This window comes from Biomphalaria glabrata, chromosome 1 (genome assembly GCF_947242115.1).
Source record: "Biomphalaria glabrata chromosome 1, xgBioGlab47.1, whole genome shotgun sequence".
In the NCBI taxonomy this organism is placed as follows: domain Eukaryota; kingdom Metazoa; phylum Mollusca; class Gastropoda; family Planorbidae; genus Biomphalaria; species Biomphalaria glabrata.
Genome location: NC_074711.1, coordinates 11,962,955 through 11,978,217, shown reverse-complemented (window position 1 = coordinate 11,978,217; position 15,263 = coordinate 11,962,955). Strand labels below are relative to the sequence as shown.

The following is a 15,263-nucleotide window of genomic DNA, read 5'->3' as shown; positions in this document are numbered from 1 at the left end:
AATTACGCTTATGCATAATGCCGTTTTTATTAGCGGCCCCCGAAAGGGGAAAAGACGCTATAAGTTTTGTGCGAAATGTCTGTCCGTCTGTCCGTCTGACCGTCTGTCCGTCTGTCCGTCCGTCCCGTTTAGATCTCGTAAACTAGAAAAGATATTGAAAATCCGACATCACAATATTTTAGACCATTCAAAGTTCTGATGCTACTTTTTTTTTTTCTGAAAGCGAAAAATCTAATTTTTAAAATCAGTTATGCAAGCAGTTTTTTAAAGAGAAAAAGCTAATTAGTATGCATTATAAGTTAGACCTAGTTTAAAATGAATAGTGATCTTATATATTACATTTTTCTGAACATTCTTTTTAGTGCGGAAATTTTTTTGTTTTTTTTTGAGGATTCGAATAAGAGATTGAGCTATTTAAAAACAATTAGATCAATTATAAGACATCAGTTAGGCCAGGGGAGGCGCGGTGGCTGAGCGGTAAAGCGCTTGGCTTCCGAACCGGGGGTCCCGGGTTCGAATCCTGGTGAAGACTGGGATTTTCAACTTTGGAATCTTTGGGCGCCTCTGAGTCCACTCAGCTCTGATGGGTACCTGACATTAGTTGGGGAAAAGTATAGGCGGTTGGTCGTTGTGCTGGCTACATGACACCCTCGCTAACCGTAGGCCACAAAAACAGATGAACTTTACATCATCTACCCTATAGACCGCAAGGTCTAAAAGGGGAACTAGTTAGGCCAGGTTCACATCTAACATTACATTCACTTACACCTATCCTTTGATCTGCGGGACCGTTGGGGCACTACACAAGATCTGTTAACCTTCTTTCTCCATTCTTATCTCTCATTTGTCTTTGATATAATTTCATTTGGATGTTCTTTCTGAAAATATTGAAGCCTGCCTGGGTGGACCTCTTCGGGGGCCGATTTTGAGTTTGTGTTTCCACACAAACTGTCTTTTGTAACCTTGTTTATTGTGCGTTGGATTGGTGTTTACCATATTGAGTGACACCCCAAAATGACAACTTTTGTCTATATATTTCCATATATTTTATGGACTTTTTCGTATATTTTGCAATTTCGGGAGATTTCCAGGAGCTCCTGGTAAATCGACAGGAGGGCACGGTAATCTGTTTTAAGTTATAAAATGGTTAAATTTAATAATTTATACATCTTGAATTAGCGCGGGTCCTATGAAAGTGAGGGGCCTACTGTGGTCGCATAGGTTGCAGTGGTCTAAGGCCGGCCCTTCAAAATAGCGGCGTATGCTACGCCGCCGGTCGACTAGTTATTTTTATTTCAACCAATTTTTAGTCTATTTCGCCCCCCATCTAGTATGTTGGCCGATTTGGTGAGGGGGCGATGGCATCAATCCCACCCCCTACCCCCACCATAAACTTTCGAGTTGGGGGGGGGCGGTCCAATTTATTTGTAGAAATCACAGCTTGTTAACAGAATTAATGAAAAAAAACTATATGATTAAAACTTGTAATTAATATTTTAACCGATCCAATTGGGTGGGCTGGGGGTGGGGGGAGGGCGAATTCATCTACTGCCTTTCCTTTGAGTGTGGGGGGGGGGGGGCGGTCCTACTTAGATGGAGAAATCATAGTTTGTGAACAAAATTATTTGAAGTACTATATAATTTTTTTATATTATATCTCTCCCCTTCTGATAGCTTGACCGATTCGGTGGGGGTGGGGGAGAGGGAGCGCCTAGGTTATTAAGATATCTAATAACTAATATCTTAATTAATTAAAATAATGATAATGTGCATTGACCCAAAGAAAAAAATAAAGAAATTTTGTTTGTAATGTGTTTTCTTTCCTGTTACTATTAAAACGATTGCCAAACATAGAAAAAGTAATGTACAATTACAATCCATACAATCCCCTAGTATAACATTCATTTACAGTTTTTAAAAATGCAATATTAATTTTATTAATCTAAAGCTAAGTACTGAGTTTTTTTAATGTATGTCCTTTCTGTAGGTGATATTAGTTTGCAAGATAGAGACTTTACTTTCTCACTATTTATTTCTAATCGTCTCCAAATCTTTCCTTTAAAAAAAACAACTATTCCTTTTTTATGTTAGGCCTGCCTTAAATTGCCCACCCACATTTCTCCAAAGTGCTTTCTCTTCTTTGTCTCTGTGACAGTATTTGATTGTTAAATCCTGTAAACCGAATCTTAAAAGTCGATATGTAAACAAAGAGATGACTGTTTTTTTTAACTCTGTCAGCGTGTTGAGAATGAAACAAGTCAATTATAATCTCCCTTAGTTCCCAGCATCTCCAACGAGTTTCAAGTTCAAATGTTTGGTGCTTCTAAGAGACATTACTTTTGTTACAACAGCCGGTTATACGTTTAAGATAGAAGTGCAATCTCTTTAAATCTAATAATTTATTAAAAAAAAAACCTAGATAAACATATTTAAATTTGTTGTATTTTTAATGTTCCTGCTATTGGTTTGTAAAAAATAGAGACTTTGAATGTTGACACGATCATTACGACAGTCTACGTCAGATTCATTATGTTTACATTCTGTCTTTGTCTCCTTTCATTGACCTTCTCTCTCTCTCTTCTCCCCCCCTCTCTCTCTCTAGTTTGTTCTGTTCTATGTAGTCACCACTCCTACACATTGCAACTAAATTCTATTATCGAGGTACAAAGCTCAAATTATCTCTACTCGATACAAGCTTAGCATTTCACACGTGACTTTGATCTCAACCTTACCTTTGATATTACATGTTTATATATATATATATATATATATATATATATATATTCCTAGGTGACTTGATTTACCCTTTCTACTTTGACTAACTTTAAGTGAAGACTTTCGGAGTAAACCTGATTTTCTCACTTCTAATCCTATTCTTACAGTATTTTCAGAATTAAAACTTAACTCACATTTTCTACAAAAACTTCAATAATGTTACAATATTTTTATTCAGTTCCAGTGCTACCCACCGCAGCAACAGGGAGAAAAGTAACTTAAAACAAAATGATGACTTCATATTACCGTACAGTGGCGTACAGTCATACCTGTTTGAAACAAATGATGACTTCACATTACCGTACAGTCATACCTGTTTGAAACAAAATGATGACTTCACATTACCGTACAGTCATACCTGTTTAAAACAAAATGATGACTTCACATTACCGTACAGTCATACCTGTTTAAAACAAAATGATGACTTCACATTACCGTACAGTCATACCTGTTTGAAACAAAATGATGACTTCACATTACCGTACAGTCATACCTGTTTGAAACAAAATGATGACTTCACATTACCGTACAGTCATACCTGTTTGAAACAAAATGATGACTTCACATTACCGTACAGTCATACCTGTTTGAAACAAAATGATGACTTCACATTACCGTACAGTCATACCTGTTTAAAACAAAATGATGACTTCACATTACCGTACAGTCATACCTGTTTAAAACAAAATGATGACTTCACATTACCGTACAGTCATACCTGTTTAAAACAAAATGATGACTTCACATTACCGTACAGTCATACCTGTTTAAAACAAAATGATGACTTCACATTACCGTACAGTCATACCTGTTTAAAACAAAATGATGACTTCACATTACCATACAGTCATACCTGTTTAAAACAAAATGATGACTTCACATTACCGTACAGTCATACCTGTTTAAAACAAAATGATGACTTCACATTACCGTACAGTCATACCTGTTTAAAACAAAATGATGACTTCACATTACCATACAGTCATACCTGTTTAAAACAAATGATGACTTCATATTACCGTACAGTCATACCTGTTTAAAACAAAATGATGACTTCACATTACCGTACAGTCATACCTGTTTAAAACAAAATGATGACTTCACATTACCGTACAGTCATACCTGTTTAAAACAAAATGATGACTTCACATTACCGTACAGTCATACCTGTTTAAAACAAAATGATGACTTCACATTACCGTACAGTCATACCTGTTTAAAACAAAATGATGACTTCACATTACCGTACAGTCATACCTGTTTAAAACAAAATGATGACTTCACATTACCGTACAGTCATACCTGTTTAAAACAAAATGATGACTTCACATTACCGTACAGTCATACCTGTTTAAAACAAAATGATGACTTCACATTACCGTACAGTCATACCTGTTTGAAACAAAAACAGACACACACACAAAAATGCCAACATCTGCAAGTCAAAGGTTCATGCACTAGCAATTGTTCAAGCTTCCTTTGCTTCTGACACCAGTGAATGAAATTTCCGGGCCCGGAAGAAAAATTTAAAAAGAATAAAAGCAGGCTACAATATTGGAGGGACAAGATTTCTCATTGAAAGTTTGCTGTTAATATTTTGTATTTCACATTGAGCAATGCGAGTCATGACGTTCAAATAATTACATTTTGTGTGTGTGTGTGTTGTTATAAGTGTCAGACATTTCTCTAAATCTACTTAGTAGTTGGTTGAATTATAAGTGTACAGTTAAACTCTAGCTTAGTAGTAGATTGAATTATAAGTATTAGAGATATGTCCAAATCTAGCTTAGTAGTAGATTGAATTATAAGTATTAGACATATGTCCAACTCTAGCTTTGTAGTAGATTGAATTATAAGTGTTAGACATATGTCCAACTCTAGCTTTGTAGTAGATTGAATTATAAGTGTTAGACATATGTCCAACTCTAGCTTAGTAGTAGATTGAATTATAAGTATTAGAGATATGTCCAACTCTAGCTTAGTAGTAGATTGAATTATAAGTATTAGACATATGTCCAACTCTAGCTTTGTAGTAGATTGAATTATAAGTGTTAGACATATGTCCAAATCTAGCTTTGTAGTAGATTGAATTATAAATTTCAGACATTTGCTCAGCTCTAGCGTATATTGAATCGTAATTAGTTATTAATTATAGGACATGATATTATCCTACATGTGCTTATTCATGTAATTTTTATGTAACCTGGTCTCTCTTATTCTAAAATAGAAATGAAATAAATAGTAGTTATATAGAAATATATATATTTTATTAATTGGTGTGCACGCGCTTGCATTAAATAGTCAGAGAAGGCAAACATAATGGTCGCGTAATAATACAGGTCTTTTGTTGCTAATAGCTTCGTAAGATATTTTTTTGATGTGTGACTTTCTTAAATCTCGGAGATGAGCTTAAAATAGCTCAATAAAGTCCAGGGGCGCTAAAAATAGAGATTTTTCATCAAGCAGACTAGTTTTTTTTTTTCATATTTTAACTTAGATTGATAGATTATAAAATCGGGGAATCAAGATTGTTTGAGGTCAGTTGTACATTGTGTTTATTGAAATACTTTCACTGTGACTTCTTTAAGCAAAGTATTTCTATTATAGAGTTATATATGAAGTATTCTGTGTGCATATTTTAATTTTCATGTTTGTGCAATTTATTAAATTTCCATAATAATAATATTTTTATTTATAAAGCGCTGTTAACAAACAAAATGTAGGCTCAAAGCGCTGTAATAACATTACAAACACAAACACGACACGACACTGTTTGCTTTTATGTGAAAAATAACGCCAAAATTTTTAAATGACTTTAAACGATCAAAACAAGACTATGGCTTGAATATATTTGTAGACCATTGGTGAATTTCATGGGTGCCGCCTCTGAGTTTGTGTGATAACACAGACTCTCTTTGTAATCTTGTTTCTATTATCGAATTAGATAGCATAATAAAATGAGCCAATAAAAATTGTCTCGTCAGCTAATCTATATATATTTTAGGTCTATGCATCAAATAGAAGGAGCAATTCATGGTTCGAAATCATTCTATTTATTTTTTATAACTTCCTGGGAAATCTTGACAAATCTGGCCAATGTCTAATTGCTACAAACAAAAGAAAGATCATGGGTTACCTTTTTTTGTTATATAGCAATGTTTTATTTTGATATGTAAAACGTGTCGAAACTTTTTTATACCGTCTATATCGAAAAAAAACAACAACTCTTGTTACGAATGGTATATAAAAAAAAAAGGCGATTGGATAGCCGTTTCCGGTCTCTCTTTCTCACTCTCTCTCTCCGTCTCTTTCTGTCCCGCTCACTTTCGCTAATCTCTCCGTGTCTTTCTCTCTCTCTATCTCTCTCTTGTTATCTTGCGGACTCATTAACCTTTGCTCTTATATTATAGCTTCGGTTATATCAACGTCTCTTTCTGTCTAACCCTAACCCCAACCCTAACCCCATACAGACATCTGCATAGTCGCGCTGCTTGTCGGGATTACAGTGAGTCTTTTATCTCTAGGGTTGGGTTTGCTTAGCTAGTGCACCTCTAGCACAGAGACATTATTTTGGTATTACACATACAATTCCAAATTTAGGCTTTCAGATTTAGGAGTAATAAGAAGTTTATTTATAGAAATGAATGGTTTCATATTGCCAGATTTATCTGTGAAGTTAGGCCAGATTGAGGGTGACTTGAATTACCAGATTTTAAGCAAGAAATTCCTTGATTCTGCATCTCATGTTGCCAGATTGTAAAGAGGTAGATCTAGAAAGCTGAAGAAAAAAAAAGATGTGTGGAACAACTGTTGGTGTGGAACTAATTATCTCTGGGGAAGGGAGGAGGTTGGGAGGTTGGGGGGGGGGCGGGGGGAGAAATGAAAACAAGATCCTCGATGTGGAGAGGAGGGGAGGCAACTAGTCAAGTTGAGAGAACTCAGTTTAGCTTTGTATGTAAACTGTCACAGGTCACTACCTGGCCATGACGTCACTGATAGATAAGATAATTTGTGCAGAGGAAAATCGAATCACTTCACATCTAAGGGACGTCACTCTCAATTGCTGTTTTTTTTTTAAACCTGATAGAATTTTTCTCCTTTAATTTTACTTTCTCGTCTGCCTCTGTATAGAAATATTTCCTCCTTGTACACGTGATTTGATTCTATTTTTTTTTCATCTTTCTCTTTCTTTGTTCTTCTTTTTCATCATATATGTCATTGTCTTTTCTCTGACTCCACTCACTCTCACACACTCACACAGACACTGTCACACACACACACTCACTTTCTTTTTCTCACAGTTCCGTATCTCAAAGAATACCCACTAGTTCTCATTCTTTATATCATTCAGTCAACATTCTTTCCCCATCTCTCAATCAAACATACTTTTTTTCAATCACACACGCACGCACTCTGTCAATCTTACCTTATCTCTTTAAAAACAAAAATCACATAGTTCTTAAAACAGACACACGCTGTCACTTTCTCTCGGGCCTATAAAGTACTCAAATCCAGGGGCGGCCCGGTGGGCCGGCACCAAATAGGCAGGTCTGTTCGCGACCAAAGAAAGTAACACGTAATGCCCTGGCCGATTTCGATACCCAGTCCGCCCCTGCTTAAATCGTTTCCTCATTCACTTTCTTTCTCTCTCTCTCTCTCCATCATATACTTTCAATCATACATACTTTCTCTCACTCTCTCAATCATGAACCTCAAACACTCTTTTTCAACCACATTCTCTCTCTCACTCTCTCTCAATCCCACACACACTCCCTACCTCTCAATCACACACTCTAGCAATCACAGACTTGTTCTTTCACTTTTTCTCCGACTATCTCAAACAACTCACTCCTTCTATAGTTTCTATATTTTTTTCTTCTTCTTTTTATATATTTAAAAAAAATGATCTACAAATCTCAAACTGTTCAACCTGAGTTCATTGAAGATAAATGTGCTGTTAACAGAACTCTCAATGTGAATAGAACAACAAAAAAAAAAAACTTGGAGAGAAGACAGAAAAAAAAAGTCTAAGTATTAGCGACAGATCACATGAAGACAGGATAGAGCACTTCAGTTGTTGTTTTTTTTTGTTTCGAAATCACATTTTAAAATTTTTGAAAAGCAAAATCTATTTTAGTTATGAGGATCAAAGAGTCTGTGTATTCACGTGATCAAACAAGACGTGTTCAAATATGTGTATTTCAACTATTGAATGTGAAGTAGTACCGTGTAATTATGACTATTGTAGCACTTAATCTATACAACTACACATTCTAATTGCGTCCTAAGCGCTTTTATAAACGAAAATAATTAGTTGAGTAGCAAAAAAAAATTATTATTTTTGTATTTTAAAGTATTAAACAGAATCAAATTTACGTATGATAGCCTTGTGTTTTATTTTTAGTAACTAACAATTTTATAATCTGGGAAAACCTGGACTGGAAAAATTATACGTGGGAGAGTAATATTGAACTAGATAACTCCTAGCACTCACACACACACTCCTAAGCTCTAGAAATGTGCTAATGCGCAGTACCTCACAGCCATGTAGGTTTACATCAGGTGGAAGAAGGGGGATGTTACCAGCACACTTAAGAAAGGGTATCTAGCTTTCAGACGCTGGGTCACTCAGAACATTAGAAAAGGCGGCTCCAATAGAGGGGGAGGGTGGGGGGTAGAGAAGTGCTGATGAGCTGGTATGATGAAAATACTACGTAGAGACCATTACACTATTACGAGAGCACTCTGAAGTTGTTGCCTTAGATCTTTAATGTTACTCGATGTGGGCAATGAGTGCTGATTTATTCCCCGTTTAACTCATCAGTTTCTGGTAACACTGAGACATAGCAATAGCAATGTTTTCGATTCCGAAGATAAAGGATGAGTGCAGTGTTTCACGAATAGGCATATGCGCGCACGCACACACACACACACACACGCACACACACACACACAAACACACACCCTTCCAATAACTGAACGTTTCCGATCTTGGAAACATATCTGTGAAAAGTATACATTTCTGTGATCATTTCGCATGAATGTCTGATATTATATATGTCTTTGATGATGATACAATTCTTTGATGATGGTACAATTCTTTGATGATGGCACATTAATTTGATGATAATTAATAAAAGTCTGAAAGCAGGATACAAGGTTGTGATGATGATTCACGAATGTCTGATATGATGATACAAGTCTGTGATGATAATACACAAATGTCTGATATGATGATACAAGGTTGTGATGATAATTCACGAATGTCTGATATGATGATACAAGTCTGTGATGATAATACACAAATGTCTGATATGATAATACAAGTCTGTGATGATAATGCACAAATGTCTGATATGATGATACAAGTCTGTGATGATAATGCACAAATGTCTGATATGATGATACAAGTCTGTGATGATAATAGGTCTGAACATCTAATCATGGGACCTCTGGTTAACTAGCCCACTAGGTCTGAACATCTAATCATGGGACCACTGGTTAACTGGCCCACAAGGTCTGAACATCTAATCATGGGACCACTGGTTAACTGGGCCACTAGGTCTAAACATCTAATCATGGAACCACTTAGTTCATTAGTTCCTCGGGAAATAACTTTCGCGTCCTGAAATTTGTTACCTGCCACTTTAATTAAGGCAGCCGTTAAGTTCTGTGATCAATGAACATCCACCTAACAGAAACACTTATGCCACTTGCTTGAACCTTCTCAACACTTGCTCACTCGTCTGACACTGTGATAGTCATAACTATATTTGCAAGGGCGTAGCATTCCAGGAGGGGGCACAGGAAAACAGTTTGTAAGATGTTTTACATGTTTCGGATGTTCCTTCAGAGTTGAAGATAGTTTACTTCCTAGTCCAAACCTCCCGCAGGACGACGGGGGATGGGAGCGGGCAGGATTTGAACCCTCGACCATCAATAAATCCGAACGACAGTCCAGTGCGCAAACCGCACGACCAGGCAGCCATCGACCTAAGCACTTATGCCAGCGTTATTTTTAATGTGATATATAACCCAATTAGCTTAACTTTTTTTTTAAATTTCTAATTTAAAAAAAAAGAAAGATACCTTTTGCTAAAATATCTTCCTTAAAAAAAGCACATTTTGTTGCCTTGAAGAAGAGAGTCAGAAACACCTCTGCACGAAATGTAGTCTCTCATCATTGTCTAAGACATTAGCTTACCTCGCTCTAATCAGTTCTGATCATTTCATTATCTCTTTAGAGAAAAGCATTTTGTCTTTAGTGCAGATAAGTTAAATGTCGTCTATATGTTCATGATGATGACATATTTTCACTACACAGAAAGCCCAAATAAATAACTAAATAAATATATATATATATTGTTTAATTGTTACGTATTTCTGAATCTTCTGGCTAAATGTACTAGTAGGCACACACATAAAAACACTGTAAAGAACTTGACGACTCAACTTTCAGCTTCATATAACTTTATTGACTATTAACTCTAACAATTCGTCACTGTAACATGTAGCTTAGAAGACTGTACAATATCTCTCAGTTTACAGTGAGCAATACTTCGTTGCAATTTATCTCTTCACTTCGTTGCAATTCATCTCTTCTCAACTTGCATCAAGCCGTATTCCACAGAACAGACCAACGACACACTTCCCAGTGTCGCTCCAGGTCTCCCAAAGCTGAACCAAGTCGTACTCAAGTCTACCGAATCAGAGACGCACACGTCTTACATCGACTGTATCGACTGTAATACGCTGTATAGACTTTAACGACAGTAGTCCACTCCAGTTAACTCTATCCTAGTTAACTTGCATCGAGTCGTACACATCTCTCTTCTACCATCTCACACAATAGACAACAGTAACGACAACTGTACCGACGACTGACTTTCACATTAACTCTCTGGCTTATATAGAGTCCCTAATCGCTCCTCCAAAGTTGCACAAACACTGCTTGTATCTTCTGGAACAACACGTGAGGTCACGTCACATCCTGTCTTTGTTTATACATGTACATTCCAGAGAACACCCGCTGCTGTGTTATCTCGCCGGGGGTCACAAGTTATAACCTCTTCCTGTCACTGGTCATTTGCAACAATATATATATATATATTTATTAATATATATATATTGGTCGCAATCGTCTGCTGATGTGTAGTAGCGTTCTGAAAGACAGTGTGAAGACAAGTCATTTTTTATATTAAAAAAAAATGTTCTTACGGAAATTTTTTGGGTAGACACTCTTAAGATTGAAATTGGTATTCTACTTTGGTCGGTTACCTCGTGAAACAATGTACTCTATGCTGGAATTGTTTGTTACGGGGAAAAACATGTATAGAATTGGAATCAAAGATCGCATTCATTCTTTTAAAATGACTTTCATCTTTTCTTTAAGTTCCAATAAATATTTCTTTCAAGTTCTAAAATTAGTTGCACATTTTACGAGACAAAGATCACATTTTTTAAAGGTCAATTTGTTGAATTAAATAATTTTTAAAATGAAAGTACATATTTTTTGTTCGTCCTCAGTTTTAGGGAGATAATCTACATAATTCTTAACAATTCTATTTGTAAAATGAGATTTTAAAGAAAGACATTCCATGACGGAAACAGCATTTTAGGCCTGGAGACAACGAAATCATTCATTTTAGGAAACGCTTTAGAACAAAATGCCTAATTCTTACTTTCAACTTTCGCTAACCTGATTAGAACAGAGACAGCTTTGGGTCGGCAACTTTCTAACAGTAAAAAAAAAATATTTGATAAAAAAATTAAAAGAAAGAAAAAAGTAAACTCCCACGTTGATAACAATAACATTCAGAACACTATAGTGTACAGCAAGAACTCTTGTGACAGTCACAATTAATCAAGATTAAGAACCTTGCATTGCAGATGATTATAGAAGATCTTGAGGCGTTAAGAGACTAAACAGTACCTCCTTATTTCAGGTATCCGACACTCATGTCGATATGAGACTCAAAAAATAAGGGATGACGTCATTACTGTTTCTTTTTAAATAACGACATGCCCATAATGTAGACATAATAAGTAGTTCATGGCATAGCATTACTTGAAGAGCGGCTAGAGCCTGCCTGGTCGTGCGGTTTGCGCGTTGGGCTGTCGTTCAGATTTATCGATGGTACAAACCCTTCCCGCTCCCATTCCCCGTCGTCCTTCGGGAGGTTTGGACTAGGAAGTAAATTATCTTCAACTCTATACAGGTTAGAGAATGGTTATGTTATGTTCTTGTACATTACCTTATATTTGTGAATATGTTTATATTCTATGAACTATGTCCAAGCCAAACAATCGGATATTATTCATAAAGGTATAATGCATGTTCAGATAACTCATCTGACTCTGAAGGCTCCTTTATGTGTGGCTAGTTAAGACATTAGCCTGACACCTGAGTCCCTGCACGTGGCGATATTGCCGTAGTTGGAATCCTAGTTTGGGTCCATCTCTGGCGTCCCACAGTTTCCTTTCCTCACACTCAGTATCTCTAGTTATGTGATAACTTAATTGTCTGACAACCCGATCGTCTGAAAACTCGATCGTCTGACAACCCGACCGTCTGACAACCCGACCGTCTGACAACCCGATCGTCTGAAAACTCGATCGTCTGATCACCTTGAACGTTTACTTTCATACATATATTTATTTTCAGTATCTCTAGTTATGTGATAACTTAATTGTCTGACAACCCGATCGTCTGAAAACTCGATCGTCTGAAAACTCGATCGTCTGACAACCCGACCGTCTGACAACCCGACCGTCTGACAACTCGATCGTCTGATCACCTTGATCGTTTACTTTCATACATATATTTATTTGTGTTAAACTTTTAACAGTTGCTCCCACTGATCTAATTATTATATATTTAGGAATTTATAAATATATTTTGTTTAAAATGGTCAATGGCGTTTGAAATATTATCTACATCAGCAACTAAACAAAAGTGACATAAACCGATTGACTGACGCGAGTTTGACTTCTCATAAAGAATATATATTTTGAACTATAGGGCAGTTTAGTGCTTTGATATCTCCTCCCACTAACCGTCCAAAAATAAGATTGGAACAGAGGCTGCAGGAGCACAGAAGACGCACTATACAAAAGAACTAAAAAAATAAAATCTCTTGAAAAACTTGATTTGTAGTTTGTAGTGTCCATCAACTTTTGTTTTGTGTTCCCAGCTCTGACTGTCAAGTACATTACAAGGCGATTTATAATGGAGTATGATCCAGATTTAGGTAAGTGCACAACAATTGATAATTATGGATTTGTGTATATACTTTAAAAAATCAAAAACATTTTTCGATTTAAATTGGTAGAACCATTATGGAGTTTACCAGAGACTAATGTATTGTGCCTTCAGGTACTCTAAAGACCTATTGTTCTCTGTGTTTTGCTCAATTGGTTAAATACTAATTGTTTTATTTAGATATATGTTTTTGTTCTTTGAGCAAAGGTAATTGTTGGTAATTTTTGTTTGCTAAGACTTTCTAGAAAGATCTGAAGCAGCCTTAGTGATAAAAGGTTAGACCTACTCAGAACACTGTCTCGCTAATCTTATCTTTTTCCGGCACCTTTCAGAGGGAACCTATACTAAACATGAGGACTGGGACGGCCATGACGTCATAGTTCATGTCATGGACACCTGTGATAAGGTGAGTGAATTATGTTCTATGAATCCTGGAGCATGTACGGAAGCGTGTGTGTGCCAATTAACTAGAGAAGCTGTGCGATCAAAACAATTGGACTTAATGCTTTTTTAAAATTGCTTGTAATATAGCGCATCTTTCATGTTGATAGCATGTTCAGAGCGCTTTGGTCCAATCTCCTTTGAGGACCAGTGGGGAGAGGGGCTATCGGGGAAGACATTTCCTTACTGCCTCTAGGCCAGCGGTTCTCAACCTTTTAAGCTCGGCGACCCCTCTTTACAATCCCACATTCTGCCGCACACAGCAAAACTATTCATTTTTTCGATGGTCTCTGGCGACCCCTGGCAAATCGTCAATCGACCCCCTAGGGGGTCGCGACCCACAGTTTGAGAACCCCTGCTCAGCAAAAACAACTCTGCTCGAGACGGGCTTCGAACTCATGCCTCTTGATAGGTAGCCAAGTGGTTTATGCATGTCAGTTAAACATCTTACATGTTGATAATTGTGTTGAATTTGTCCATACTGATTTTTATGGGATTGTATGGGTGGGAACGGCTTACTAGAGCTTCTCGGCTTTGAAATGTGAAGAGGTCTGAGTTTGTTTGTTTTTTGTGTCAAAATTGACCAACGCTAGTTTGTTTGGTACAGACCCATCGTTGCAACAGAAACACTCTGCAGTCCGAGTGTCCATTTCATTGCTTTCTCTGAAAGGAGGTACACTGGAAAAAACACACAAAAAAGTCAAACCGTGAGCTAGCAGCCATTAGCGCGTGGTCCCCCTGCACAATGTTCATGTCAATTAAGTTCAAATGTATAGAAATGACCCACTATTCCTAATGTGTACAGTACATTCATTGATCACGACATTTTGACAGGATGTATACACGATTATCTTCTGATTGTTTCACGGTGAGGCTTAGATTTATTTACTCTAACCCAAACTCAGCTTCAAGTACACACTGGGTTATTTGTACTTTGTACAAGTTTATTTTCATGCTTGATGTCAAGATGTACATATTTAGGTGTATTACACGGGGAGAAAGCGAGGGGAATTTAAAGAAGCACTTGTATATTTTATCTTTGAATAACAATAACTTTTCAAAGTGGCAAAGTGTACTTTCTTGCTTAACTGGAACGTGGAAAATGAGTACCCTTGAGGGGGCATGGGGGGGGGGTTGAGGAAACGAACAAGGAATCTATTCATTCTGCATACCAGCAAATGGTTGGCTTCGATGGGATGTTCCAGATATAGCGTGGGTCCAGTCTTTCAACGCATCTGTATCTTAAATACGGTTCAATTAAGACATAAATAAACAAACTCTTCAAGGCGGCATAAGGGTGCATTGTATAGGAAGAGGAAGGGGGGGGGTATTGAGGAAGAGAGAGAGAGAGTGAGTGAGAGAGAGTCGGGGAGGTGGGTGGTGAGCAAGAGAGATGTAAACTTTGGACATCTTGGAGGCTTGAACAAATGCATCTGCTGAGATAAAAGACACAGACCGACAGGCATACAGACAGGCAGGCAGATAGATACATAAATAGATAGATAGATAGACAGACAGACAGCAGACAGACAGATAAATAGATAGATAGATAGATAGATAGATAGATAGATAGATAGATAGATAGATAGATGGATAGATAGATAGATAGATAGATAGATAGATAGATAGATAGATAGATAGATAGATAGATTATAGCGAGAGAGATAGAGAGATAAACTAAACGTCAACTTAAATAGCATGCATTATGTCCGCCTACGATAAACACAGATCATTATAGAATTTAGAAAGAAAAAAAAATGAAGCTCTTTGCTTACAGGCATTGTTG

General features: G+C 36.8%; 1 protein-coding gene across 3 annotated transcripts in view; it reads left to right on the top strand.

Moving 5' to 3' along the window:
- LOC106060589 (ras-like protein family member 12) overlaps window positions 1–15,263 on the top strand; it is a 51,916-nt gene that overhangs the window by 28,052 nt on the left and 8,601 nt on the right. For all 3 annotated transcript variants that reach the window (XM_056022218.1, XM_056022206.1, XM_056022212.1), the window contains 2 exons: window positions 12,969–13,025; window positions 13,369–13,442. In XM_056022218.1, coding sequence (XP_055878193.1) covers window positions 13,004–13,025; window positions 13,369–13,442 — 96 coding nt within the window. In that variant the 5' untranslated portion in view covers window positions 12,969–13,003. The remainder of the gene's footprint in view (window positions 1–12,968; window positions 13,026–13,368; window positions 13,443–15,263) is intronic.